The sequence below is a fragment of the Oncorhynchus kisutch genome, linkage group LG1, assembly GCF_002021735.2.
Source record: "Oncorhynchus kisutch isolate 150728-3 linkage group LG1, Okis_V2, whole genome shotgun sequence".
Taxonomy (NCBI): Eukaryota; Metazoa; Chordata; class Actinopteri; order Salmoniformes; family Salmonidae; genus Oncorhynchus; species Oncorhynchus kisutch.
Window position 1 is genome coordinate 52298182 of NC_034174.2, and position 26285 is coordinate 52324466.

The 26285-nt window shown below is 42.7% G+C and overlaps 1 protein-coding gene across 1 annotated transcript; it reads left to right on the top strand.

Annotated features, from left to right (window-relative positions):
* The first annotated feature begins 7606 nt into the window (after positions 1-7606).
* LOC109891448 (stathmin-3) lies at positions 7607-25052 on the top strand. The gene is made up of 5 exons (XM_020484004.2): positions 7607-8127; positions 20306-20401; positions 21832-22007; positions 22179-22370; positions 23012-25052. Exons 1-5 carry the CDS (start codon positions 8109-8111, stop codon positions 23069-23071), a joined length of 543 nt encoding a protein of 180 aa, XP_020339593.1. The 5' UTR covers positions 7607-8108; the 3' UTR covers positions 23072-25052.
* Positions 25053-26285: the final 1233 nt, after the last annotated feature.

A 26285-nucleotide genomic window follows, 5' to 3' on the forward strand; every position in this document is an offset into this window, starting at 1 on the left:
CCGAGCAGATAATGACCGGATGAACCCAGAATAGCTTATGATGCCCCCTGGTCTGGAAGGGAGGGGTAGAATCAGCCATAACAAAGCATTCTTAGTGTCACCAACAGTGGGGCAAAAAAGTATTTAGTCAGCCACCAATTGTGCAAGTTCTCCCACTTAAAAAGATGAGAGAGGCCTGTAATTTTCATCATAGGTACACTTCAACTATGACAGACAAAATGAGAGAAAAAAATCCTCTCTCATCTTTTTAAGTGGGAGAACTTGCACAATTGGTGGCTGACTAAATACTTTTTTGCCCCACTGTATATGAAGAACTCTGCATTCGGTAAAGGTTAGGTTATTCGTCAAGACTGTTGGGTTGACTAGCATCATTATTGCAATAATTAATTGTTATTAAATAAAGATGATTGTTTGAAGAAATGACAAAGTCGCTCTCACTTGATTAGAATATTCCACAACACTGCAGATGAAGAGGTCCCAAGAGACTGCTGGCACATCCTTATGCAGTGCATTCGTAAAGTATTCAGACCCCTTGACTTTTCACACATTTTGTTATTTGAAACAATTTGAAAAACAAACATTTTAATTGAATGAATTTCTTCCCCTCACCCATCTACAGACAATACCCCATAATGACAGGGCAAAAACGGTTTTTTAGAAATGTTTGCTAATTTATAAAATAAAACTGAAATATCACATTTACATAAGTATTCAGACCCTTTACTCAGTACTTGTTGAAGAACCTTTGGTAGAACCTAATTACAGCCTTGAGTCTTCTTGGGTATGACGCTACAAGCTTGGCCCACCTGTTTTTGCAGATCCTCTCAAGGTCTGTCAGATTGGATGGGGAGCGTTGCTGCACAGTTATTTTTAGGTTGTCTTGTTTGATTGTGAACCTTCACCCAGTCTGAGGTCCTGAGCATTTTCGAGCAGGTTTGCATCAATAATCTCTCTATACTTTGCTCTGTTCATCTTTCCCTCGACCCTGACTAGTCTCCCAGTCCCTGCTCCTGAAAAACCTCCCCCCACATATGCGGTCACCACCATACTTCACTGTAGGGATGGTGCCAGGTTTCCTCCAGAAGTGATGCTCGGTATTGAGGACAAAGAGTTCAATTTTGGTTTCATCAGATCAGAGAATCTTGCTTCTCATGTTCTGAGAGTCCTTTAGGTACCTTTTGGCAAACTCCAAGTGTGCTGTCATGTGCCTTTTACTGAGGATTGGCTTCCGTCTGGCCACTCTACCATAAAGGCCTGATTAGTGGAGTGCTGCAGAGATGGTTGTAATTCTGGAAAGTTCTCTAATCTCCACAGAGGAACTCTGGAGCTCTGTCAGAGTGACCATCGGGTTCTTGGTCATCTCACTGACCAAGGCCCTTCTCCCCCGATTGCTCAGTTTGGCCGGGCAGCCAGCTCTAGGAAAAGATGTGGTGGTTCCAAACTTCTTCCACTTAAGAATGATGGAGGCCACTGTGTTCTTGGGGACCTTCAATGCTGTATAACTGTTTTGGTACCCTTCCCCAAATCTGTTTCTCTACACATTGCTGTCGCGGAGCTCTACGGACAATTCCTTCGACCTCTTGGCTTGTTTTTTTTCTCTGACATGCACTATCAACTGTGTGACCTTCTATAGACAGGGGTGTGCCTTTCCAAATCATGTCCAATCAATAGAATTTACCACAGGTGAACACCATTCAAGTTGTAGAAACATCTCAAGGATGATCAACGGAGACAGGATGCACCTGAGCTCAATTTCAAGTCTCATAGCAAAGGGTCTGAATAGTTATGTAAATTTGGTATTTCAGTTTTGTTTTTCAATACATTTGCAAAAAAAAATGTTGCTTTGTCATCATGGGGTATTGTGTGAGGAAAAAAATGTAATGTAATACATTTTACAATAAGGCTGTAACATAACAAAATGTGAAGGGCTCTGAATACTTTCCAAATGCACTGTATGCCATGGGTTGCAATCCTGCTCCTGGAGGAATGTGGGTGTTCAGGCTTCTGTTGCAGCCCAGAAGTAACACACCTGAATCAACTCATCAAACCTAATGAGTTGATAATAATGTGTTTTATTACTAGTCTGTAATAGAAGTCTGCTCACCCAGTTTTACATTTTTATTTAACCCTTATTTTCCAAGGTAAGTTGTCTGAGAACACCTTCTCATTTACAGCAACGGCCTGTGGTACAGATACATGGGAGAGGAGGGGGGATTAATGAGCCAATTCTAAGCTGGGGATGATTAGGTGACCGGGATAGTATGAGGGCCAGATTGGGAATTTAGCCAGGACACTGGGGTTAACACCCCTACTCTTACAATAAATGCCCTGGGATCTTTAGTGACCACAGAGAGTCAGGACACCCGTTTAACATCCCATCCAAAAGACAGCATCCTACACAGGGCAATGTCCCCAATCACTGCCTTAGGACATTGGGATATTTTTATTTCTTAGACCAGAGTACAGGGTGCCTCCTACTGGCCCTCCAACAACACTTCCAGCAGCATCTGGTCTCCCATCCAGGGACCAACCAGGACCAACTCTACTTGGCTTCAGAAGCAAGTCAGCAGTGGGATGCAGGGTGGTATGCTGCTAGATCAGGGAGTGGAGCAAGGTTGGCCACCTTTGGTATGGACAAGTTTTGGTTTACCCAAAATTATGCTTTAGTAATAATAGCCTACTTACAAAGATGTCTAACATTTACAAACAAGTTAGCTTATTTGTACATTTTCAATTTATATGTTGATTCATTAAATGTTTATTCATTGAAGTGTTTAAACTTGTTTTAATTGTTAACCTAAAAATATGATTCCAGATTTTATTTTACTAGGCAAGTCACTTAAGAACAAATTCTTATTTTCAATGATAGCCTAGGAACAGTGGGTTAACTGCCTGTTCAGGGGCAGAACGACAGATTTGTACCTTGTCAGCTCGGGGATTTGAACTTGCAACCTTTCGGCTACTCGTCCAACTCTCTAACCACTAGGCTTCCCTGCCACCCCACCCGTTTAACATCCCATCCAAAAGACATCGTCCTACACAGGGCAATGTCCCCATTAACTAGTGTCCATGTTCATTAATTGCAAATCACAATTCTGCAATAAAAGGGGATCTGTCTCTAATTTGACTGATTCTGTGTTGATTTCTAAAATGAACATTAACGCTTTATCCAGTTGTGAGCTCTCCAATTTGTTTTATATGATTGTCACTCTGTCTTATGATATCAGCCATGTGAACCTAGTTTGCAATTTATCATAATGGCATGCATCCCCATTGCAGCCATAGACCTACAGTAGGATGGCAATGCTCGTCTAACAGGCATGTGCAATGTGCACTTTGTCATTGTACATCTGAAGCAGAGAATAGCTAGCTATATGTCCTCAATATAAAATTATACCAATAGATAATGTGATGCTAAACCAGATTTTCCATAAACCAGATTTTCTACAAGATTTCTCTGACATATTCCATTGCTTAGTGCAAATCCAACCCTTGTATTCTAGGTACAGTACTCTACATGAAAATAAGGAGCTGACCATTTGTAGGCTAATTTAAAAAATGCACAAAAATAAATAAAATAATGGGGCATGGGGAGTGTTGTAATTCTATGTATTTGCTGAGAATGATTTTAGAACACAGAGACAAAATCAAAAGGTCAATGGCATGGAGGAGGATTGCAGAGATTGTTAGTGTTGATGCTGGGTGAAGAGAGATTTTCACAACAATGTTTGCAAATCAAAGCCACAATTTCCTTTACCCAAAGTATCCATTCATGTGCATTTTACATGTAGGCCTATGTATTTTACAGGAAGTGAGCTATAATCATCAATGTCATGACACATTATAATGAAATAGCCATAAACTATAATATATGACAATCATGATGTTAAGATATATAGCAGATATATACAGATATAGCCCTTGGTTCTCCCCAGACCTGACTGCCCTTAACCAACACAAAAATATCCTATGGCGTTCTGCATTAGCATCGAACATCCCCCATGATATGCAGCTGTTCAGGGAAGCTAGAAACCATTATACACAGGCAGTTAGAAAAGCCAAGGCTAGCTTTTTCAAGCAGACATTTGTTTTCTGCAACACTAACTCAAAAAAGTTCTGGGACACTGTAAAGTCCATGGAGAATAAGAACACCTCCTCCCAGCTGCCCACTGCACTGAAGATAGGAAACACTGTCACCACTGATAAATCCAATTTAATTGAGAATTTCAATAAGCATTTTTCTACGGCTGGCCATGCTTTCCACCTGGCTACTCCTACCCCAGTCAACAGCACTGCACCCCCCACAGCAACTTGCCCAAGCCTTCTTTCTTTCTAAAATTATCTGCCGAAATTGTTGCCACCCCTATTACTAACCTGTTCAACCTCTCTTTCGTGTCGTCTGAGATTCCCAAAGATTGGAAAGCAGCTGCGGTCATTCCCCTCTTCAAAGGGGGAGACACTCTAGACCCAAACTGCTACAGACCTATATCTATCCTACCCTGCCTTTCTAAGGTCTTCGAAAGTCAAGTCAACAAACAGATTACCGACCATTTCGAATCTCACCATACCTTCTCTGCTATGCAATCTGGTTTCAGAGCTGGTCATGGGTGCACCTCAGCCACGCTCAAGGTCCTAAACGATATCTTAACCGTTGATAAGAAACATTACTGTGCAGCCGTATTCATTGATCTGGCCAGGGCTTTCGACTTTGTCAATCACCACATCCTCATCGGCAGACTCGACAGCCTTGGTTTCTCAGATGATTGCCTCGCCTGGTTCACCAACTACTTCTCTGATAGAGTTCAGTGTGTCAAATCGGAGGGTCTGCTGTCCGGACCTCTGGCAGTCTCTATGGGGGTGCCACTGGGTTCAATTCTTGGACCGACTCTCTTCTCTGTATACATCAATGATGTCACTCTTGCTGCTGGTGAGTCTCTGATCCACCTCTACGCAGACGACACCATTCTGTATACTTCTGGCCCTTCTTTGGACACTGTGTTAACAACCCTCCAGGCAAGCTTCAATGCCATACACCTCTCCTTCCGTGGCCTCCAATTGCTCTTAAATACAAGTAAAACTAAATGCATGCTCTTCAACCGATCGCAGCCTGCACCTGCCCGCCTGTCCAACATCACTACTCTGGACGGCTCTGACTTAGAATACGTGGACAACTACAAATACCTAGTTGTCTGGTTTGACTGTAAACTCTCCTTCCAGACCCACATCAAACATCTTCAATCCAAAGTTAAATCTAGAATTGGCTTCCTATTTCGCAACAAAGCATCCTTCACTCATGCTGCCAAACATACCCTTGTAAAGCTGACCATCCTACCAATCCTCGACTTCGGCGATGTCATTTACAAAGTGGCTTCCAATACCCTACTTAGCAAATTGGATGCAGTCTATCACAGTGCAATCCGTTTTGTCACCAATGCCCCATATACTACCCATCATTGCGACCTGTACGCTCTCGTTGGCTGGCCCTTGCTTCATACTCGTCGCCAAACCCACTGGCTCCATGTCATCTACAAGACCCTGCTAGGTAAAGTCCCCCCTTATCTCAGCTTGCTGGTCACCATAGCATCACCCACCTGTAGCACGCGCTCCAGCAGGTATATCTCTCTGGTCACCCCCAAAACCAATTCTTTCTTTGGCCGCCTCTCCTTCCAGTTCTCTGCTGCCAATGACTGGAACGAACTACAAAAATCTCTGAAACTGGAAACACTTATCTCCCTCACTAGCTTTAAGCACCAACTGTCAGAGCAGCTCACAGATTACTGCACCTGTACATAGCCCACCTATAATTTAGCCCAAACAACTACCTCTTTCCCTACTGTATTTATTTTATTTATTTATTTATTTTGCTCCCCCACTTGCTATATTGTATTTACTTTGCCACCATGGCCTTTTTTTTGCCTTTACCTCCCTTATCTCACCTCATTTGCTCACATCATATATAGACTTGTTTATACTGTATTATTGACTGTATGTTTGTTTTACTCCATGTGTAACTCTGTGTCGTTGTATGTGTCGAACTGCTTTGCTTTATCTTGGCCAGGTCGCAATTGTAAATGAGAACTTGTTCTCAATTTGCCTACCTGGTTAAATAAAGGTGAAATATATATTTTTTTAAAGATACCATAATCCAATACCATCTTACATGAGAAATTAATGCTTGCTGTGTCATTTACAATGTTATAATAATTGTAATGCATCTGGTGTAGATGAGTCAGGCGCAGGACAGCAGATATGAGTAATGTACGCAATTTTACTCAACAATAATCACAATACACGTCAAATAAATCCAAGGACACAATAACGGACCGCAATACAATAAACAATCACTCACAAACACACATGGGGGAACAGAGGGTTAAATAATGAACAAGTAATTGGGGGATTGAAACCAGGTGTGTAAGACAAGGACAAAACAAATGGAAAATGGAAAGTGGATCGGCGATGGCTAGAAGGCCGGTGACGCTGAACGCCGCCCGAACAAGGAGAGGGACCGACTTCGGCGGAAGTCGTGACAACAATGAAAAAGTGTGACATTATAAGGTAAGCTATGCTAAGATGGTTTGTTCTTGATCCTATTGTTTCATCATCTTGGTGAACAACAAACAATGACCAATTCAAGTTACTCATTACATGTATCTATCCTTATACAAAGCCAACAGTATGTCATTTTAGTGTATTTGATCAATCAGTTACAGGATATGACCCATCTCTGAGTCATGTCCAATACTTAACGTCCAGATAACCTCTGACCTCTAGGCCCTACCCTGACCAGACCCTCTTACTGTCAGAATCACGTGTGTCAGGGAGAAGGTACCATCATCAGGGGAGAGGGGTCCTTTGAGGCTGAACGATTTTTGAGGCTGAACGACAGGATGACCTTGGTCACCTGGGGGCAACTGTCCGGCAACAGGCAGCCGAGGACACAGGCAGCATGGCAATGGCCACCGCTGGGATAGGCCTCTGCTTGGTTCTGTCTAGACCGGACCATTTATAGTTGGGTGATGTTGGAGTTGCCAAGGATGAGGATGGGTCGCATCGGGTTGACTCTCCACTCGGGTTTGTAGCATTGACCTAAGCCCTCCCCCTCTCCATTTTCTCTTCTGTTGTGGCATATCATACAAAGGGAGTAAGTACAGTCTTCTCTGAACCAAATTTGGAAAAAAAAGGCGCTTTTAGATAGAAAATGGACAGAAAATGAAATCAACAATTAAATAACACAGGTGTTACATTAAAGGTAGCAGGGAACTGTAGATGTAGAAATTGAACTATTGAAGGCAGAGACAACCAGGCGTTGGAACCAAAATGATTTTCCAATCGTTATTATCCAAACTCCTATTTATTTACTTCCATTCCCGCATAATAAAGTTCTGAACTGGTTCGAACCCCCAAAATAGTAACGGTTCATATAGTTCCTTTCATAAATTTTTATCTTGTGAAATCAACATGGATTTGACATTTAGCTCATAAATTAGCTCCACCAATTAATGTGGATAGAGCAGCTTGCTATGGCACAGGTAAGCTAGTTGTTTACATGTTTGATGGACAGATAAGTGCTGGTGTGAGAAGCGATTGAAATCTCACAGGGGGTGAGAGAGCCAAAGAAAGGGATGCTCATGGAGGAGGCTTGGTTTGCAGCGCTGAGCATTTTGACGTGTTTAGGCTATTACTAGCACATCCTCTTTTGAGGATGCACATCAGATCCTAAGATGTTCGACATAATGTTACATTTTAAGAATAAAACATATTAAAGCTACCTATTTAGTGCTTTAGCGAGAGGTACTGTAGTATGTGTGCCTGCCTGTGTGTGTGAAAGAGAGAGAGAGGTGTGTGTGTGTGTGTGTGTGTGTGTGAGAGAATAGGCCTCTCTCTCCCTCCACCCCTCCCCCTCTCCTTGTCTCTGGCAGGTTGCAGCAGCCCCTATCGAGTCGAGCCGGCTGGTCATTGTCCACGCAACACCGCAGAGAGGCTTGTGCATTGCACCACTTGGAGACAGATATACACACAGAGCCATCTCTCTCCTCCTCCTCTCTCACATTCTTGCCTCTCCTCCATCCGGCAGCATCCTACTCTCGCCTCCACCTCCAGCAACCATGGCCAGCACCGTATCAGGTAAAACATCCAACATTTTGTTAGCAACTATCTGTTATAAAATGGGGGTGGACATGTATTTATCAGACGAAATCCTTCTGTTGTATGATTTTAGACAGAATATCGAGATGTTATTGAAGATGCGTTGCTGGGTGGGGAGCGTTTTGGTATGAACTGAGATGTGTTGCTCATATACGTGGTTTATTTTCCATGTAAAATAGATCTCTGAGAGCATCATTTATTTGACCTAATGTCTGGCCACATCAAATTTGTCCATTTATGAATGGAAGAGGATCTAGGAATCACATTTGTTTCATTTGAATGCTTATAAAGGTCATATGTACAAACTGAGGGTTGCATTTGTCATGTCCGTCTAAAATGACCAACCATGCTGTGTATCATGTTCCTAAAGAACTGGATTATTTCATGGGATCAGATCATTTCCATTGCTGATTGGAGATCTCAGGGATTTTCCTCAGTCGTGCCAAGAGCTGCGATCTTAAATGGCCCATTATTCCCTATATAATGGACTATCTTTGACCAGGGCCCATAGGGATCTAGTCGCAAGAAGTGCACGATATAGGGAATAGGGTGCATTTTGTGACAGAACCAAGGTGTGACTGCTGATAAAATGGCTGCTTGATGATGCAGACCTGAAGCAATAAAAAGGGCTTGGAGTCATTGGGCTTGCAATGCGGGAAGCTATAGGTCCCATACAGTTTATTCCATATTAATCACCAAGGGTTTAAACCTCTGACAAACCTATGATACATTACAGTATTTGATACAATATATTGTATAGAATGTATCACAATATGACTCAATAAAATATGATACAGGACAGTATAACAGCTCCACCCTTTAGGCCTGCTTATTTGATTCTAGAACAGTTCAGAGATCACCGACAGCTATAGGATCATGTCAGCATCATCAGCAACCATCAAAGAATAACTGTTCTTAGCGTAGGTATTACTGTTTGACTATATATACAGCATGGAATAAGTATTCAACGTGTTATGGTGCTGTAGATTATCAGCCTGTTGTGTCATATCAAAAGCTAAGCGCCGTAACAAACTCTACAGTTACTGCAGTGTCAAAATAATGCGTAAAGAATCAGTAGCATACATAAGATTATCCTGTCAGTCAATCCTTTCTTTTGTGGAAGTGAACTGTAGATCTCTCTGAAGAGCTGATCTTCAGTAGGGATGAGCTAATCCAATCTTAAACCCCCTCTACATCAGTGATATTTTATCCAACCCCATGGTACATTTATTTTTAAGTGCGGTACACCAGACTTAACATGTTTGACATTAGAGAATTTTCCAATAAAGAAAATTCTCTCAGTTCTATTAGATAGATAGCTCGGAATCCACGATATGGCAGAGGTTGAAAAGCCATAACACATACGTTCTCAACAGCATGTTATGGTCAATAATATCAAAGGCTGCACTGAAATCTATCATTACAGCTCACACAATCTTCTTATTATCAATTTCTTTCAACCAATTATCAGTCATTTGTGTCAGTGCAGTACATGTGTGCCCTTCTCTATAAGAATGTTGAAAGTCTATTGATAATTTGTTTACAGAGAAATTGCATGGTATTTGGTCAAACACATTTTTTCCCAATGGTTTGCTAAGAGCTGGCAGCAAGCTAAAAGCTCTGCTGTTAGAACCAGTAAAGGCCACTTTACCACTCTTGGGTGGTGGAATGACTTTGGCTCCCCTCCAGGCCTGAGGAGAAAGACTTCCCTCTAGGCTCAGAATAAAGATATGCAGATAGGAGTGGCTGTAGAATCAGCTACCATCCTTAGTAGCTTTCCATTTAAGTTGTCAATGCCAGGAGGTTTGTCATTATTGATCGATAACAATAGTTTTTCCTTACAAATGTCAAACCTACAATGCTTTTCTGTCATTATTTGTTCTTATGCATGAGTACAATGGCTCACTGGTAATTGTTGGCATTTGTTGGCATGGTATCATCTTATGTTTCACCGAGTCATGGCTGAATGACGACATGAATGACATACACTCTAACGGCATGATAGAACAGCAGCTTCTGGTAAGACAAGGGGTGAAGGTCTCTGTATATTTGTAAGCAACAGCTGGTGCACGATATCTAAGGAAGTCTCGAGGTTTTGCTCGCCTGAGGTAGAGGAACTCATGATAAGCTGTAGACCACACTATCTACCTAGACTGATTTCATCGGTACTTTTCGTAGCTGTCTACATACCACCACAGACTGATGCTGGCACTAAGACCGCACTCAATGAGCTGTATTCCGCCATAAGCAAACAGGAAAACGCTTACCCAGAGGCAGCGCTCCTAGTGGCTGGGGACTTTAATGCAGGGAAGCTTAAATCCGTCTAACCAAATATCTATCAGCATGTTAAATGTGCAACCAGAGAGAAAAAAAAACTCTTGGCCACCTTTACTCCACACACAGAGACACATACAAAGCTCTCCCTCGCCCTCCATTTGGCAAATCTGACCATAATTCTATTTTACAAGCAAAAATTAAAGCAGGAAGCACCAGTGTCTAGGTCAATAAAAAAGTGGTGAGATGAAGCAGATGCTAAACTACAGGACTGTTTTGCTAGCACAGATTGGAATATGTTCCGTGATTCTTCCGATGACATTGAGGAATACACCACATCAGTCATTGGCTTCATCAATAAGTGCATCGATGATGTCGTCCCCACAGTGACTGTACGTACATACCCCAACCAGAAGCCATGGATTATCGGCAACATCCGCATTGAGCTAAAGAGTGAGCTGCAGCTTTCAAGGAACGGGACTCTAATCCGGAAGCTTATAAGAAATCCCGCTATGCCCTCTGACGAACCATCAAACAGGCAAAGCATCAATACGGGACTAAGATCGAATCGAACTACACTGGCTCCGACGCTCGTTGGATGTGGCACGGCTTGCAAACTATTACAGACTACAAAGGGAAGCACAGCCGAGAGCTGCCTAGTGACACGAGCCTACCAGACAAGCTAAATAACGTATATGTTCGCTTAGAGGCAAGTAACACTGAAACATGCATGCATCAGCTGTTCCGGACGACTGTGTGATCACGCTCTCCTCAGCCGATGTGAATAAGACCTTTAAACAACAGGACTGATAACCAGGACGTGTACTCTGAGCACATTTTCAACTTCTCCCTGTCTGAGTCTGTAATACCAACATGTTTCAAGCAGACCACCATAGTCCCTGTGCCCAAGAACACTAAGGTAACCTGCCTAAATGACTACCCACCCGTAGCACTCACGTCTGTAGCCATGAAGTGCTTTGAAAGGCTGGTCAGGGCTCATATCAACACCATTATCCCTGAAGCCCTAGACCCACTTCAATTTGCATACCGCCCCAACAGATCCACATATGATGCAATCTCTATTGCACTCCATACTGCCCTTTCACACCTGGAAAAAAGGAACACCTATGTGAGAATGCTATTCATTGACTACAACTCAGCATTCAACACAGTGCCCTCAAAGCTCATCACTAAGCTAAGGACCCTGGGACTAAACACCTCCCTCTGCAACTGGATCCTGGACTTCCTGACAGGGCGCCCCCAGGTGGTAAGGGTAGGTAACAACACATCCGCCACACTGATCCTCAACATGGGGGCCCCTCAGGGGTGCGTGCTCAGTCCGCTCCTGTACTCCCTGTTCACTCATGACTGCACGGCCAGGCACGACTTGCAGATGACACAACAGTGCTAAGCATGATCACCAACAACGATGAGACAGCCTATAGGGAAGAGGTGTTACATCTGCTCCTGCCACACCCTCCACTTCTCATCCTGGACCACCCTAACCTGCCACCACTCCCCCAGTGATCTCTCTCTCTTCTTCTCTCTCTGTGTGTGTATGTGATTGTGTGAGTGGAGAAAGGTGTGCTGGAAGCAGAGCAGATTCCAACCAGCTGGAACCTGTTCCATAATCAAGAACCCTACAAATACAAATAGCCCTGCCACTTCCACGCGGCCAGATTGCAGCCTCTACTCAGTCAGTCGGCATGTCTAGCTGTTTTTTCCTGCAAAAATGTAGTTATCCTGTTGTGCCTGTTTTCCCAAGCCTCACGCTACTTTTTCTCTCTGCTACAGACCCGTCTGCTCTAACTCTGGTACCTGTCTCCAGTCCCTCGTGTCCTCAGTCCTGCTTCTCTGCCCTGGATCCCCGCTCTACTGCTTCATTGGATTCCGCTCCAGACCTGCTTACCCGGTTCCTAATCTCCTTAACCCCAATCTCAGCCTAAGTCCGGATTCCATACTACCCGCCCGAGATTCCCCTAGACTGCACCCCTCTTCCGCTTTTCAATAAATACATTGGTTACCTATTCTTGTCTCCTCGTCTGAGTCTGCATTTGGGTTCACCTGCACCACCCGTGTAACAGGAGGTCAGAGACCTGACCGTGTGGTGCAAGAACAACAACCTCTCCCTCAAGGTAATCAAGATAAAGGAGATGATTGTGGACTACAGGAAAAGGAGGACTGAGCACGCCCCAATTCTCATCGGCGGGGCTGCAGTGGATCAGGTTGAGAGCTTCAATTTCCTTGTCGTCCACATCACCAACAAAGAGGGCAAGACAAAACCAATTCTCAGGAGACTGAAGAGATTTGGCATGGGTCATCAGATCCTCAAAAGGTTGCACCATCAAGAGCATCCTGGTTGCATCACTGCCTGGTATGGCAACTGCTCGGCCTCCGACTGCAAGGCACTACAGAGGGTGGTGCAGACAGCCCAGTACTTCACCGGAGCCAAGCTTCCTGCCATCCAGGACCTCTATAACAGCCATTGTCAGAGTAAGGCCCTAAAAGTGGTCAAAGACTCCAGCCACCCTAGTCATAGACTGTTCTCTCTGCTATCACACGGCAAGCGGTGCCAGAGCGCCAAGTCTAGGTCCAAGAGGCTTCTAAAACAGCTAAACAGGGTCCTGAACATCTAGTCAAATGGCTACCCAGACTATTTGCATTGCCCCACTTCCTCTTCTACGCTGCTGCTACTGTCTGTTATTATCTATGCATAGTAACTTTAATAATTCTACCTACATGTACATATTACCTCAATTACATTGACTAACCAGTACCCCCTGTATATATACAGTTGAAGTCAGACGTTTACATACACTTAGGTTGGAGTCATTAAAACTCGTTTTTCAACCACTCCACAAATCTTTTATTAAAAAACTATAGTTTTGGCATGTCGGTTAGGACATCTACTTTGTGCATGACACAAGTAATTTTTCCAACAATTGTTTACAGACAGATTATTTCACAATGAATTAACTGTATCACAATTCCAGTGGGTCAGAAGTTTACAAACATTAACTTGAATGTGACTTTAAACAGCTTGGAAAATTCCAGAAAATGATGGCTTTAGAAGCTGTTCTGTCTCCTATAGATGAACATACTTTGGTGCGAAAAGTGCAAATCAATCCCAGAACAACAGCAAAGGACCTTGTGAAGATGCTGGAGGAAACAGGTACAAAAGTATCTATATCCACAGTAAAACTAGTCCTATATAAACATAACCTGAAAGGCCGCTCAGCAAGGAAGAAGCCACTGCTCCAAATCCGCCATAAAAAAGCCAGACTACGGTTTGCAACTGCACATGGGGACAAAGATCATACTTTTTGGAGAAATGTCCTCTGGTCTGATGAAACAAAAATAAAACTGTTTGGCCATAATGACCATCGTTATGTTTGGAGGAAAAAGGGGAGTCTTGCCAGACGAAGAACACCATCCCATCCTTGAAGCACGGGGGTGGCAGCATCATGTCGTGGATAGAATAGATGGCATCATGAGGGAGGAAATATCTGTGGATATAAGACATCAGTCAGGAAGTTAAAGCTTGGTTGCAAATGGGTCTTCCAAATGGAGAATGGCCCCATGCATATATCCAAAGTTGTGGAAAAATGGCTTAAGGACAATAAAGTCAAGGTATTGGAGTGGCCATCACAAAGCCCTGACCTCAATCCTATAGAAAATGTGTTGGCAGAACTGAAAAAGCGTGTGCAAGCAAGGAGGCCTACAAACCTGACTCAGTTACACCAGTTCTGTCAAGACGAATGAGCCAAAATTCACCCAACTTATTGTGGGAAGCTTGTGAAATGCTACCCAAAACATTTGACCGAAGTTAAACAATTTAAAGGCAATACTACCAAATACTAATTGAGTGTATGTAAACTTCTGACCCACTGGGAATGTGATGAAAGAAATAAAAGCTGAAATAAATCATTCTCTCTACTGTTATTCTGACATTTCACATTCTTAAAATAAAGTGCTGATCCTAACTGATCTAAAACAGGGAATTTTTACTAGGATCAAATGTCAGGACCTCTACACCAGGATGTGTCAGAGGAAGGCCCTATAAATTGTCAAAGACCCCAGCCACCCCAGTCATAGACTGTTCTCTCTACTACCGCATGGCAAGCGGTACCGGAGTGCCAAGTCTAGGAATAAAAGGCTTCTCAACAGTTTTTACCCCCAAGCCATAAGACTCCTGAACAGGTAATCAAAGGGCTACCTGGACTATTTGCATTGTGTGCCTCCCCACCCAACCCCTCTTTTACGCTGTTGCTACTCTCTGTTGATCAAATATGCATAGTCACTTTAACTATACATTTATGTACATACTACTTCATTTGGCCCGACCAACCAGTGCTCCCGCACATTGGCTAACCCGGGCTATCTGCATTGTGTCCCGCCACCTACCACCCACCAACCCCTCTTTTACGCTACTGCTACTCTCTGTTTATCATATGTGCAGTCACTTTAACCATATCTACATGTACATACTACCTCAATCAGCCCGACTAACCGGTGCCTGTATAAAGTCTCGCTACTGTTATTTTTCACTGTCTTTTTACTGTTGTTTTAATTTCTTTACTTACCTTTTGCTTACCTAATACCTTGTTTGCACTGTTGGTTAGAGCCTGTAAGTAAGCATTTCACTCTAAGGTCTACACCTGTTGTATTCGGTGCACGTGACAAATACACTTTGATTTGATTCATCTTTGCGAAACTGTTTCTGTTCTTCAATATTCTTAAGATGTCCGGTGTGAGCCTCTCTCGAGGTCATGCTACAGCATTTTAAAGGTCAGGACTCGGACTGGGCCACTCCAGAAGGCGTGTTTTCTTCTGTTGAAACCATTCTGTTGTTGATTTACTTCTGTGTTTTGGGTCATTGTCCTGTTGCATCCCTCAACTTCTGTTGAGCTTCAATTGGCAGACAGATGGCCTTACATTCTACTGCAAAATGTCTTGATAAACTTGGGAATTCATTTTTCCGTCAATAATAGCAAGCTGTCCAGACCCTGAGGCAGCAAAGCAGCCCCAAACCATGATGCTCCCTCCACCATACTTTACAGTTGGGAAAGGTTTTTGATGTTGGTGTACTGTGCCTTTTTTCCTCCACACATAGTGTTGTGTGCTCCTTCCAAACAACTCGACTTTAGTTTAATCTGTCCACAGAATATTTTGCCGGAAGCGCTGTGGAACATCCAGGTGCTTTTTGGACAGCAGTGGCTTCTTCCGTGGTGTCCTCCCATGAACACCATTCTTGTTTAGTGTTTAACATATCGTGGACTCGTCAACAGAGATGTTAGCATGTTCCAGAGATTTATGTAAGTCTTTAGCTGACACTAGGATTCTTCTTAACCTCATTGAGCATTCTGCACTGTGCACTTGCAGTGATCTTTGCAGGACGGCCACTCCTAGGGAGAGTAGCAAACAGTGCTGAAATTTCTCCATTTATAGACAATTTGTCTTACTGTGGACTGATGAACATCAAGGCCTTTAGAGATACATTTGTAACCCTTTCCAGCTTAAAGCAAGTCAATAATTCTTCATCTTAGGTCTTCTGAGATCTCTTTCGTTCGAGGCATGGTTCACATCAGGCAATGCTTCTTGTGAATAGTAAACTCAAATTTTGTGTGTGTTTTTATAGGACAAGGCAGCTCTAACCAACATCTCTAATCTTGTCTGTTGCATTTGGGGTAAACTTTGAACATTGAGATATAAAGAGATGATAGATCAGATTAATAGTATATAAAGGAGTGAGAAGTTAATGGTTCTCTGTAGCAAGACAACTAAGCTTGGAATGTGCTGAGTGCAGGGAAAACAATTGCATGTGACAGTACTGATAAGGGGAGAAACCGTTGAAGGCTCATATCACTTAGTTCCCTGCTTAGCAAGAAGGATGCAATGTTTAGAGATAAGGAGGAGACTTACCACCATGAGGGAAGCCATTTTCTTTGCTGTTACGACCCTTTGGGAAGAATTAAACTTGTTTAAGCTTCTCTAGTGTCTGTGAGTTATTTACTCTGTAAAATAAGAACCTAACATGTCTCATTGATTGGACTCCAGGTTAGCTGACTCCTGATTCCAATTAGCTTTTGGAAAAGGCATTAGCCTTGGGGTTCACATACTTTTTCCAACCTACACTGGGAATGTTTAAGTGATGTATTCAATATAGACAAGAAAAATACAATATTTTGTGTGTTTTTAGTTTAAGCACACTGTGTTCATCTATTGTTGTGATTTAAGATGAAGAGCAGATAAAAAAATGTCTGACTAATTTATTGCAGAAATCCAGGTAATTGCAAAGGGTTCACATACTTTTTCTTTCCACTGTAGAACATAGCCGCAGGGTGTTCTGGTTATGACTGCTGTTTCAGACATGGCTCCCTGGCTCTAGCTGATAGAAGATTCATTCTCTCCCAAGCAGACAGCGATATCACCTTGGCAACACACATTTTCTAGGAGCAATCGACTCACACAGACACACACCAGCTACCCTCCCACCCTCTCTCTGTCTCTCCCACTCCATGCACACATGCAAGCACACTCACTGACACCCACAGACACACACAAACACTGTAGGCCATTAATTTCACTACACACAGAGCGTGCACGCTAGGACACAATCCCTTCATTGTGGTGCTTGACTAAATTGATTGTCGCTTTGACATCGTGCCAACTTCTATATGTATAATCTTTGTCTAAAATCGTCCCACCAGGCCATTATTTTACATAGTGTGCACTCACATGCAAACACACACACAAATAAACAAACCTTCCTTCCCTGAGCTGCTCAACTGAGTAGCCCTGCTGCAGTGGGTGGAGAGAAGGGGAGGGTTGGGTCTGCACTCAGTCTGACCCACAAACTGTTTCGCCAGGGAAACCGTGCCTGTGTTTGCGATTGTCTGATTACACCGGTATCTATTAAATTACCTTGAGTGTCTGGGAGAATTTATGAACATGCTGTGGGTAGATATTTCCAGTAGTCACAGATCTTGGATCAGTGTACCCAAATCCTAACACACTACTTCATTGGATTCCGCTCCAGACTTGCTTACCCGGTTCCTAATCTTCTTGCCCCCAGCCTCAGCCTTAGTCCGGATTCCATACTACCTGCCCGAGATCCCCCTGGACTGCACCCCATCTCCTCTCCCGCTTTTCAATAAATACATTGGTTAGCTATCCTTGTTTCCTCGTCTGAGTCTACATTTGGGTTCACCTGCACCGCCCCGCGTAAAAGGAGGTCCGAGACCTGACCGTGTGGTGCAAGGACAACAACCGCTCCCTTTTAACGTGATCAAGACAAAGGAGATGATTGTGGACTACAGGAAAAGGAGGACCGAGCACACCCCAATTTCCCTCGACGGGCTGCCGTGGAGCAGGTTGAGAGCTTCAAGTTCCTTGTCGTCCACATCACCAACAAATGAACATGGCCCAAGCACACCAAGACAGTCGTGAAGAGGGCACGACAAAACCTATTACCCCTCAGGAGACTGAAGAGATTTGGCATGGGTCCTCAGATCCTCAAAAGATTTTACAGCTGCACCATCGAGAGCATCCTGACAGGTTACATCACTGCCTGGTATGGCATCTGCTCATGCTCTGAGTCTTTGACCTACAAATGGTCAAAGACTCCAGCCACCCTAGTCATAGACTGTTCTCTCTGCTACCGCACGGCAAGCGGTACAGGAGCGCCAAGTCTAGGTCCAAGAATCTTCTAAACAACTTTTACCCCCAAGCCATAAGACTCCTGAACATCTAATCAAATGGCTACCCAGACTATTTGCATTGCTCCCTCCCTCTTCTACGCTTCTACTCTCTGTTATTATCTATGCATAGTCACTTTAATAACTCTACCTACATGTACATATTAACCCCTGTATATATAGCCTCGCTATTGTTATTTTACTGCTGCTCATTAAATATTTTTTACTTTTATTTCTGACTTTTTTTTTGTATTTTCTTACAACTGCATTGTTGGTTAAGGGCTTGTAAGTAAGCATTTCACTGTAAGGTCTACATCTGTTGTATTCGGTGCATGTGACACTTTTGATTTGATTTGATTTCCTGCCTAAGTTTGCCCACTTTGCTGATTAAGTAATCATTCAAATAATTAGCAACATCAAATGTTTTTGTGATGAATAAGCCATCTGATTCGATGAAAGATGGCATTGAATTTGCATTTCGGTCCATCATTTCATTTAAAGTACTCCAAAGATCATCCCCCCCCCCCATCTCTTTCAACCATAGAGTTTTTAAATTCCACATCAATCCATGGAGCCTTAACTGTTTTAACAGTCAGTTTCTTAACAGGTGCACGTTTGTCAATAATTGAAAGAAGCAATTTCATAAAAATCACTACAGAACTAAATCAAGTATATACACTACCGTTCAAAAGTTTAGGGTCACTTAGAAATGTCCTTGTTTTTGAAAGAAAAGCACATTTTTCGTCCATTAAAATAACATCAAATTGATCAGAAATGCAGTGTAGGCACTGTTAATGAATGTAAATGACTATTGTAGCTGGAAACGGCAGATTTTTTGATGGAATATCGACATAGGCGTTTCAGCACACGGACCCTCGTTACACGTCAGTGAAGATCTCTCTTTATTTTATAAGGACACAGAACGTCATTTATAGGAAGGAGTTCAAACCCCTGTTGACAAAGATCTTGTGACACTGAAAGATGCTGCTAAAGAGAGGAATGAACTTGATGAACTCAGCCAAGTCAGTCGTGTTGAAGCCATCCTTGCTACTGGCATGTATGTTGCCGTGCAGGCCCTGCCGCAGCATTTTTTTGTGAGCTGTCTCCTCACAAGTGTTGGTTCACAGTGCGCAATCCAACCGAACCTGAAAGTGGTAGCTCTGTGACGTATCGAATCATTATCACTGACGCTACGTAAATATTGCATGAGCCAAAGCACAGTGAGGAGTCAAGAGGAATGAAGTTTGCCGCATGCAATTGTAACTTTAATGTCATCCAACTTCTAGCCATTGTGCCTGTTTCTGCCTCGGACAACTCCTTCATTGCTGCCAAAACATGATTTGCATAAAAACAAAAGGCAGTTGGCTAAAACTGGAACAGGAACAACTTCCACTATGTTCATTGTTGGCTTAGTTGAAAATCTTTTTTTCAGTATTAACCAGTTCCGTTTTTACTCAACCGTCAGCTAGGGTTCAATACCGGTGACCGGTAGAAAATAGTCCAAATAAAGAAAAACCCTTGAATGAGTAGGTCTGTCCAAACATTTTACTATTTTCTACATTGAAGAATAATATATATGTATGTACATATATTAATATATATTGTATATAAAAAAGTGTATATATATTTTTTTCCTGCCTCTGGGGCCCATGGGCCTGGCCCCAGGGGCTTCACCCCCGGTAAACCCCTGCGCTTAATCCGGCCATGCCGTCATATTGAACCCTAACACATACACACTCTTGGACACACACTTATCTGCAACACACACCGTACAGTGCCCGTGGATAAGCTACAGTATGGATATGTAACCCACCACATACACACACACTGCACAGTCCTAGTGAGTGGGTGAAGTGAAAACCAGAGATAAATGTCTACATATGAATAATTGATCATTTTCTCAATGTTACTGGCGACGGGATTAAACCCCCCAAAATATTCATGCCATTCGTCCTTTCATACAGTCATTTGTTATGAGCAATATACAATACAACCTGAATTCAACCTTTTCACATTAGACCTTTTGTGCATACATTATCTAATCATATGATGATATCAGCTCTGTTTAGCAAATACAAAATGGCTGTATCATTCACAATAAATGCCAGATGCCAATTTAAAAGTGGATTCAAGGATAACTGTGGATATCTCTTCTCACTCTGTCTTCTCCTCTCCCTCTTTTCCAGCCTACTCGGACAAGATCAAAGAGATGTCCATGCTGTCTCTGATCTGCTCCTGCTTCCATTCACAACCACATCCCAACAGCCTCTACCAATATGGAGGTTAGTGATGAAGAGCTCTATGCGTTTGCCTGTGTCCCATAGAGATCATATAATTATGCTCAGAATGTAATTCTATGGTTTGTCTATTCATCCACCTTTGCTTTTTGTTTCCCTTTGTCTCTCTCTCTCTCTCTCTCTCTCTCTCTCTCTCTCTCTCTCTCTCTCTCTCTCTCTCTCTCTCTCTCTCTCTGTCTGTCTGTCCAACATCCCCCTTTCTGTGTGTCTATCAATCTCTCTGTCTGTCCATCCTACCCGTCTCTCTCTGTCTGTCTGTCTGTCTGTCTGTCTGTCTGTCTGTCTGTCTGTCTGTCTGTCTGTCTGTCTGTCTGTCTGTCTGTCTGTCTGTCTGTCTGTCTGTCTGTCTGTCTGTCTGTCTGTCTGTCTGTCTGTCTGTCTGTCTGTCTGTCTGTCTGTCTGTCTGTCTGTCTGTCTGTCTGTCTGTCTTTTGTTGTAGAAATTCTAATCAATAATGAGGACAGACAGGGTCAAAAGGAAAGCATGGAGTAATTGCTTCTATAATAATGAGGCTGGTCAGCTCAACACTCCCAAGAGTTGTGTCGAGTAGCTCTGACATTACGAAGAATACAAATATATTTTGAGGCAAAGTTTTCTAACTCTCAGTCAAACAACAGATGTATGGAATCGGTCACCAGGTGAAAGTTGATATATGAGAAAGGAGTATCCTGCAGCCAGATAGCATTTGCTATGAAGACTGTTCCGATTGTTCAGAGTTTGGCCCCTAAGACGAGGCTCTGATCTCGTCCCTGGTACTTCATAACACTGAAACACCAACTCATTCTATGGCATAAATCAATTGTCAACTCCAGATACTCCCATCTCAAGTAAAACCCCTTCTTGGGGGTAGTGAGCCTCTAGGTCATACACTATCCCAGGATAGGTGCAACATCAGAGATGACATACAATTGTTCCAGACACTACCGCACACATCTTGTCTCAGACCTTATCTCCCCAAGGCCAAAAGAGGGAGTGACTGGGCACAGACATTGTGGAGACAAGTAATTGGTTCCCTATTAATCACGCCATCTCTTCACATGGTTTGTAATAGGTAAAGATACATATCCACATATGAAGACAATGTATCCTTCTGTCCTCTTCTCTTTCTGATATTATGTATAGCAACAGGGACATGTGATAGAGAAGCCTGACTTCTCCCATGTCTGTGCCCCAGGTGACTGAGCCCCAGCTGAGGGAGGAAGTGCAACTGTTAACACCAGAGTCTGAAGAGATACATTCTAATGACAAAAGTTCAATTGTTCAATCATATAAGCATATTATGCAGATAAGACATCTTAATTATCTATGTTACCTAACTAATTCTGATTCTTCCGCCACACTTTCTGTCTGTCTGTCCATCCTACCCCTCTCTGTCAGCATAGCCTTACTGCCCTAATACCTGTTGTCCTCCACAGACATGGAGGTGAAGTCCCTAAACAAGCGGGCATCCGGCCAGGCCTTCGAGGTCATCCTGAAGGCCCCTGCTGACCTCTCTCCTGACAGGCCCCAGCCGCTGTTGTCTCCCCCTAAGAAGGATCTCTCTCTGGAGGAGCTCCAGAAGAGGCTAGAGGCTGCGGAGGAGAGGAGGAAGGTAAACAGAAAGCATGACAGAGAATGGGTCTGCAATATCTTTTTCACCCCTCAATTCTAATCATGCTTCCTCTCACTCTCCCCAATCTTTCTCACCATCTATCCCTCTTCCACACTCCCCTCTCTCTGTTTATCCCTCTTTACCATCTCTCTCACTCTTCTCTCTCTGCAGTCTCAGGAGGCCCTGCTCCTGAAGCAGCTGGCTGAGAAGCGGGAGCATGAGCGAGAGGTGCTCCACAAGGCCCTGGAGGAGAACAACAACTTCAGCAAGATGGCAGAGGAGAAACTCAACTACAAGATGGAAGTCAACAAAGAGAACCGCGAGGCCCACCTGAATGCGCTCAAGCAGAGGCTCCGTGAGAAGGTAAATCGCCCACTGACTGTCATTCGAAGCTATGGCCTAGTCTAGAGAAATGAAAGACGTGGAGCATTATGTGGGTACCGAGTAGCGAGTAGAGTATCAAAGGCAGGGTTGGAGGTGCTCTTTGGTTTTATGGGGCTACTGTAATGGTTAAAACAAGGAGGACCAAGGCCGTAGACATATGCATTGTGAATACCTGTGAGGATGACCTAGCCTGTGTGACAACAGGATGAAACGCAATATAATTAATTTATTAGCCTGAATGCCAGTCTGTAAGTAGATACCATTCTGTAACATCCTTGGCAAGCCAACAATTTAGCATTGCTAAGTGGAGAAACAATCAGATTTCTTCGCTCTTGTTGGATGGCAGTTGAGGTTGAAACATGAAGAATAGAGGAAGGTCTTGGACCATGTCTTGTCCTTCGGAAGAACAATTCTACGAGGTTATGGTTCTATATATCTGTGCTCATATATCTAGGCTATCTCTCAATCGAATGACATGACAAGCAGAGAGAAACACAAAGCAAAGTCAATTTATGTGTAAGAGGCTACAACATGCAGGGAACAGTGGGAATATCTACATGAACTTATACTGCGGTATCGTATTGCAATTTTTTTCTAACTTTCAGTTTGTTCTATCACAGGAAATCCATGCTGATGAGGTCCGTAGAAACAAGGAACTCCAAGCTGACCTCTCTGGTTGAAGATATTTTCTCCGGTTTTGTCAAGAGATTCTCGTCTGGTTTTGGTTGGAAAGAAATGCTACTTTTTTAAATCTCGATGTCTGAAAGTCTCTTGCATTGTTCAATATACACTGGTTTCACAAGCTAATAATTCAACAACAACTTACACCAATTGTTTCTCATCTCTCTCATCTCTTTATTTGAAATAATATTGATATTGAACACGGGTAGAGCTGAAGTAAGGCCCAAGGTCAAGGGTCAGATTTACTAAACATTTGCACCTTTCTTAAGACTGCACCTGTGAGTTCATACAAGGGAACAAAATGAAAACATTTGAAACATTTCTTCTTTATCTTAGGAAACCTATTCCTTCTCTTACCTTTATTTTACATTTAATTTTACATTTAAGTCGTTGTGTTTGGTTCTGTCTGGAAAAATAATCAGTCAAATTTTACACTTGTGCAAATGCTTGGTAAGTCGGGCCCTCTGTGTGTGTCAGACCTAAGAAGCTACTGTTAGATCATAATGATGAATTTCCCTTATTGATCCAAAAACATAGCTCAATAGTTACGCTTAATTCTCATAGGAAGTCATGATTATGCTGCATCTGTACTGTGAGCAAACCTGTTACACATATTGCCAAAATGTCTTTCTCTTGAAAAATGAGCTTGAGGTCTTTACACAATCCCTCCATCTATTGCATAAGGTACTGTATAACAGGGGAGCAGAGCCAAGCTAAATTGATTCAAGTGTTGCCCTTGCTTGGACCATGTGTAAAAAGGGTATCTGATAATATACAATATTCAGCACACTCTATGGGCAAACACTATAACCTGGTCATTCATCATATATAGTCACACCCATTGTCAGTTTGTGCAGCCATCTTCAATCAAGCATGCAACGTCAATCAAGTGACTGTATAAAATGGAGCACAGTCGCATTTAGGCTTCAGTTCAATAAAGTTCAGTATTCAGTTTGCCGTATACGTCAGTAAATTAATAAGGTTACGATACATACGTTTAAACTGCTTTAAGAGTGGGTTCCGGTCTCTTTTAGGTTTCATTTCCTAGCTACTGAAATCTCCCACACAGTCTGTTTATTTCTGAGAATCACTCAATTCTGTTGTCACTTTAGGGGACTACATTTAGTAACAAGATGACTCCTCTACAGAGTGCCATAGTTTGTTTGCAGTGAGATACAGAGCAATGTGACAGAACTGTTTTAATGCAAATTATATGCAAAGTGTTTATTTGATTTTGTTATTGGATTATGATGTGAACGTTGGCATGTAATGTAGAGGCATCAAATGCTGACACAGCACTGAATGTATTGCCAGACACACTTACCCTTCTAGCAGCATATATCTTAATTTGGTCATCCTGTTGTTGCAGGAATTTTCCTGCTTAGCAGGAAATGCAAACTTGTAGTGTATTTAAGGTTTAAAAAGGCTTCTAAAGTTTGTAATTTCCACTTAAAAATGTCAGACTTGATTTACTCTAATGAGTAAATGTAACAAACCCTACAAAAATGTCCATTCATTATAATCCACATAAATACTTCACAGTTCTTGTTGCTGCAGGATCATTTTCCTGCTGTAGCAAACTGGCTCAATTTAAGATCCTACATCTGTAGGCAACTCGTGCCTGGTTTCCCTATAGCAGTGTTATTTGGGATAAGACTGCTCAGCTTCAGTAGGGTTCTGCTAGGACACATTCCTTTCATGCAGGTGCTTGACTTGGTTGGTTGTTGCCATGTATTAAGTAACCTTGACACCGTGCCAACTTCTGTTTTTATTCTCTTTGTCTAAGATGAGTCCACCAGGCCACCATGCTTACACAGTACATACACACACACTGTTGGCCATTCATTTAACTTAGATTCATTGCATACAGCGACTCTGTGTGCATAACTCAACAGTATCTCACCTTTAATAAAAGGTTAAATGGCTGCTGTTGCTGGAATATAAAGTCTGATGAACTATAATAAAGTTGGTGATACCTTATTTTGTCATTTACATTTGTGACCCTTATTAATTAACATATTACAATTTTTACAATAACCACATTTCCATCCAGACATTTTATGCTAGTAAAGTCCATCTCGGGTTAATGAATGTCATGACAGGCCTGATGGAAACATGACATTTGTCGGTAAACTTTCCAAATGTCGACAAAATAAAATCCACTAATCAAGGTGGTATCTTTTTGTTTCAATAAAATGTATGATGTGCGAAGTGGTGGCGGAAACTCCTTTATGCGCATATATTTATATAATAATCATCTCGAAGTCAACTTGGAGTCACGGAATCAAATCAAATCAAAGTTTATTTGTCACGTGCGCTGAATGCAACAGGTGTAGACCTTACAGTGAAATGCTTACTTATAGGCTCTAACCAATAGTGCAAGAAAGGTATTAGGTGAACAATAGGTAGGTAAAGAAATAAAACAACAGTAAAAAGACAGGCTATATACAGTAGCGAGGCTATAAAAGTAGTGAGGCTACATACAGACACCGGTTAGTCAGGCTGATTGAGGTAGTATGTAGATATGGTTAAAGTGACTATGCATATATGATGAACAGAGAGTAGCAGTAGTGTAAAAGAGGGGTTGGAGGGTGGTGGGTGGGACACAATGCAGATAGCCCGGTTAGCCAATGTGCAGGAGCACTGGTTGGTCAGCCCAATTGAGGTAGTATGTACATGAATGTATAGTTAAAGTGACTATGCATATATGATAAACAGAGAGTAGCAGCAGCTTAAAAAGAGGGGTTGGGGGGGCACACAATGCAAATAGTCTGGGTAGCCATTTGACAACCTGTTCAGGAGTCCTAAGGCTTGGGGGTAAAAACTGTTGAGAAGCCTTTTATTCCTAGACTTGGCACTCCGGTACCGCTTGCCATGCGGTTGTAGAGAGAACAGTCTTTGACTGGGGTGGCTGTGGTCTTTGACAATTTTTAGGGCCTTCCTCTGACACCGCCTAGTGTAGAGGTCCTGGATGGCAGACAGCTTAGCCCCAGTGATGTACTGGGCCTTGCTGTCAGAGGCCGAGCAATTGCCGTACCAGGCAGTGATGCAACCAGGATACTCTCGATGTTGCAGCTGTAGAACCTTTTGAGGATCTCAGGACCCATGCCAAATCTTTTTAGTTTCCTGAGGGGGAATAGGCTTTGTCGTGCCCTCTTCACGACTGTCTTGGTGTGTTTGGACCATTCTAGTTTGTTGTTGATGTGGACACCA

Coding starts and splice junctions, on each gene's coding strand:
- LOC109891448 (XM_020484004.2), top strand. Junction 20,402..21,831: donor CAGCCTCTACCAATATGGAG/GTTAGTGATGAA, acceptor TGTCCTCCACAG/ACATGGAGGTGAAGTCCCTA. Junction 22,008..22,178: donor CTGCGGAGGAGAGGAGGAAG/GTAAACAGAAAG, acceptor CTCTCTCTGCAG/TCTCAGGAGGCCCTGCTCCT.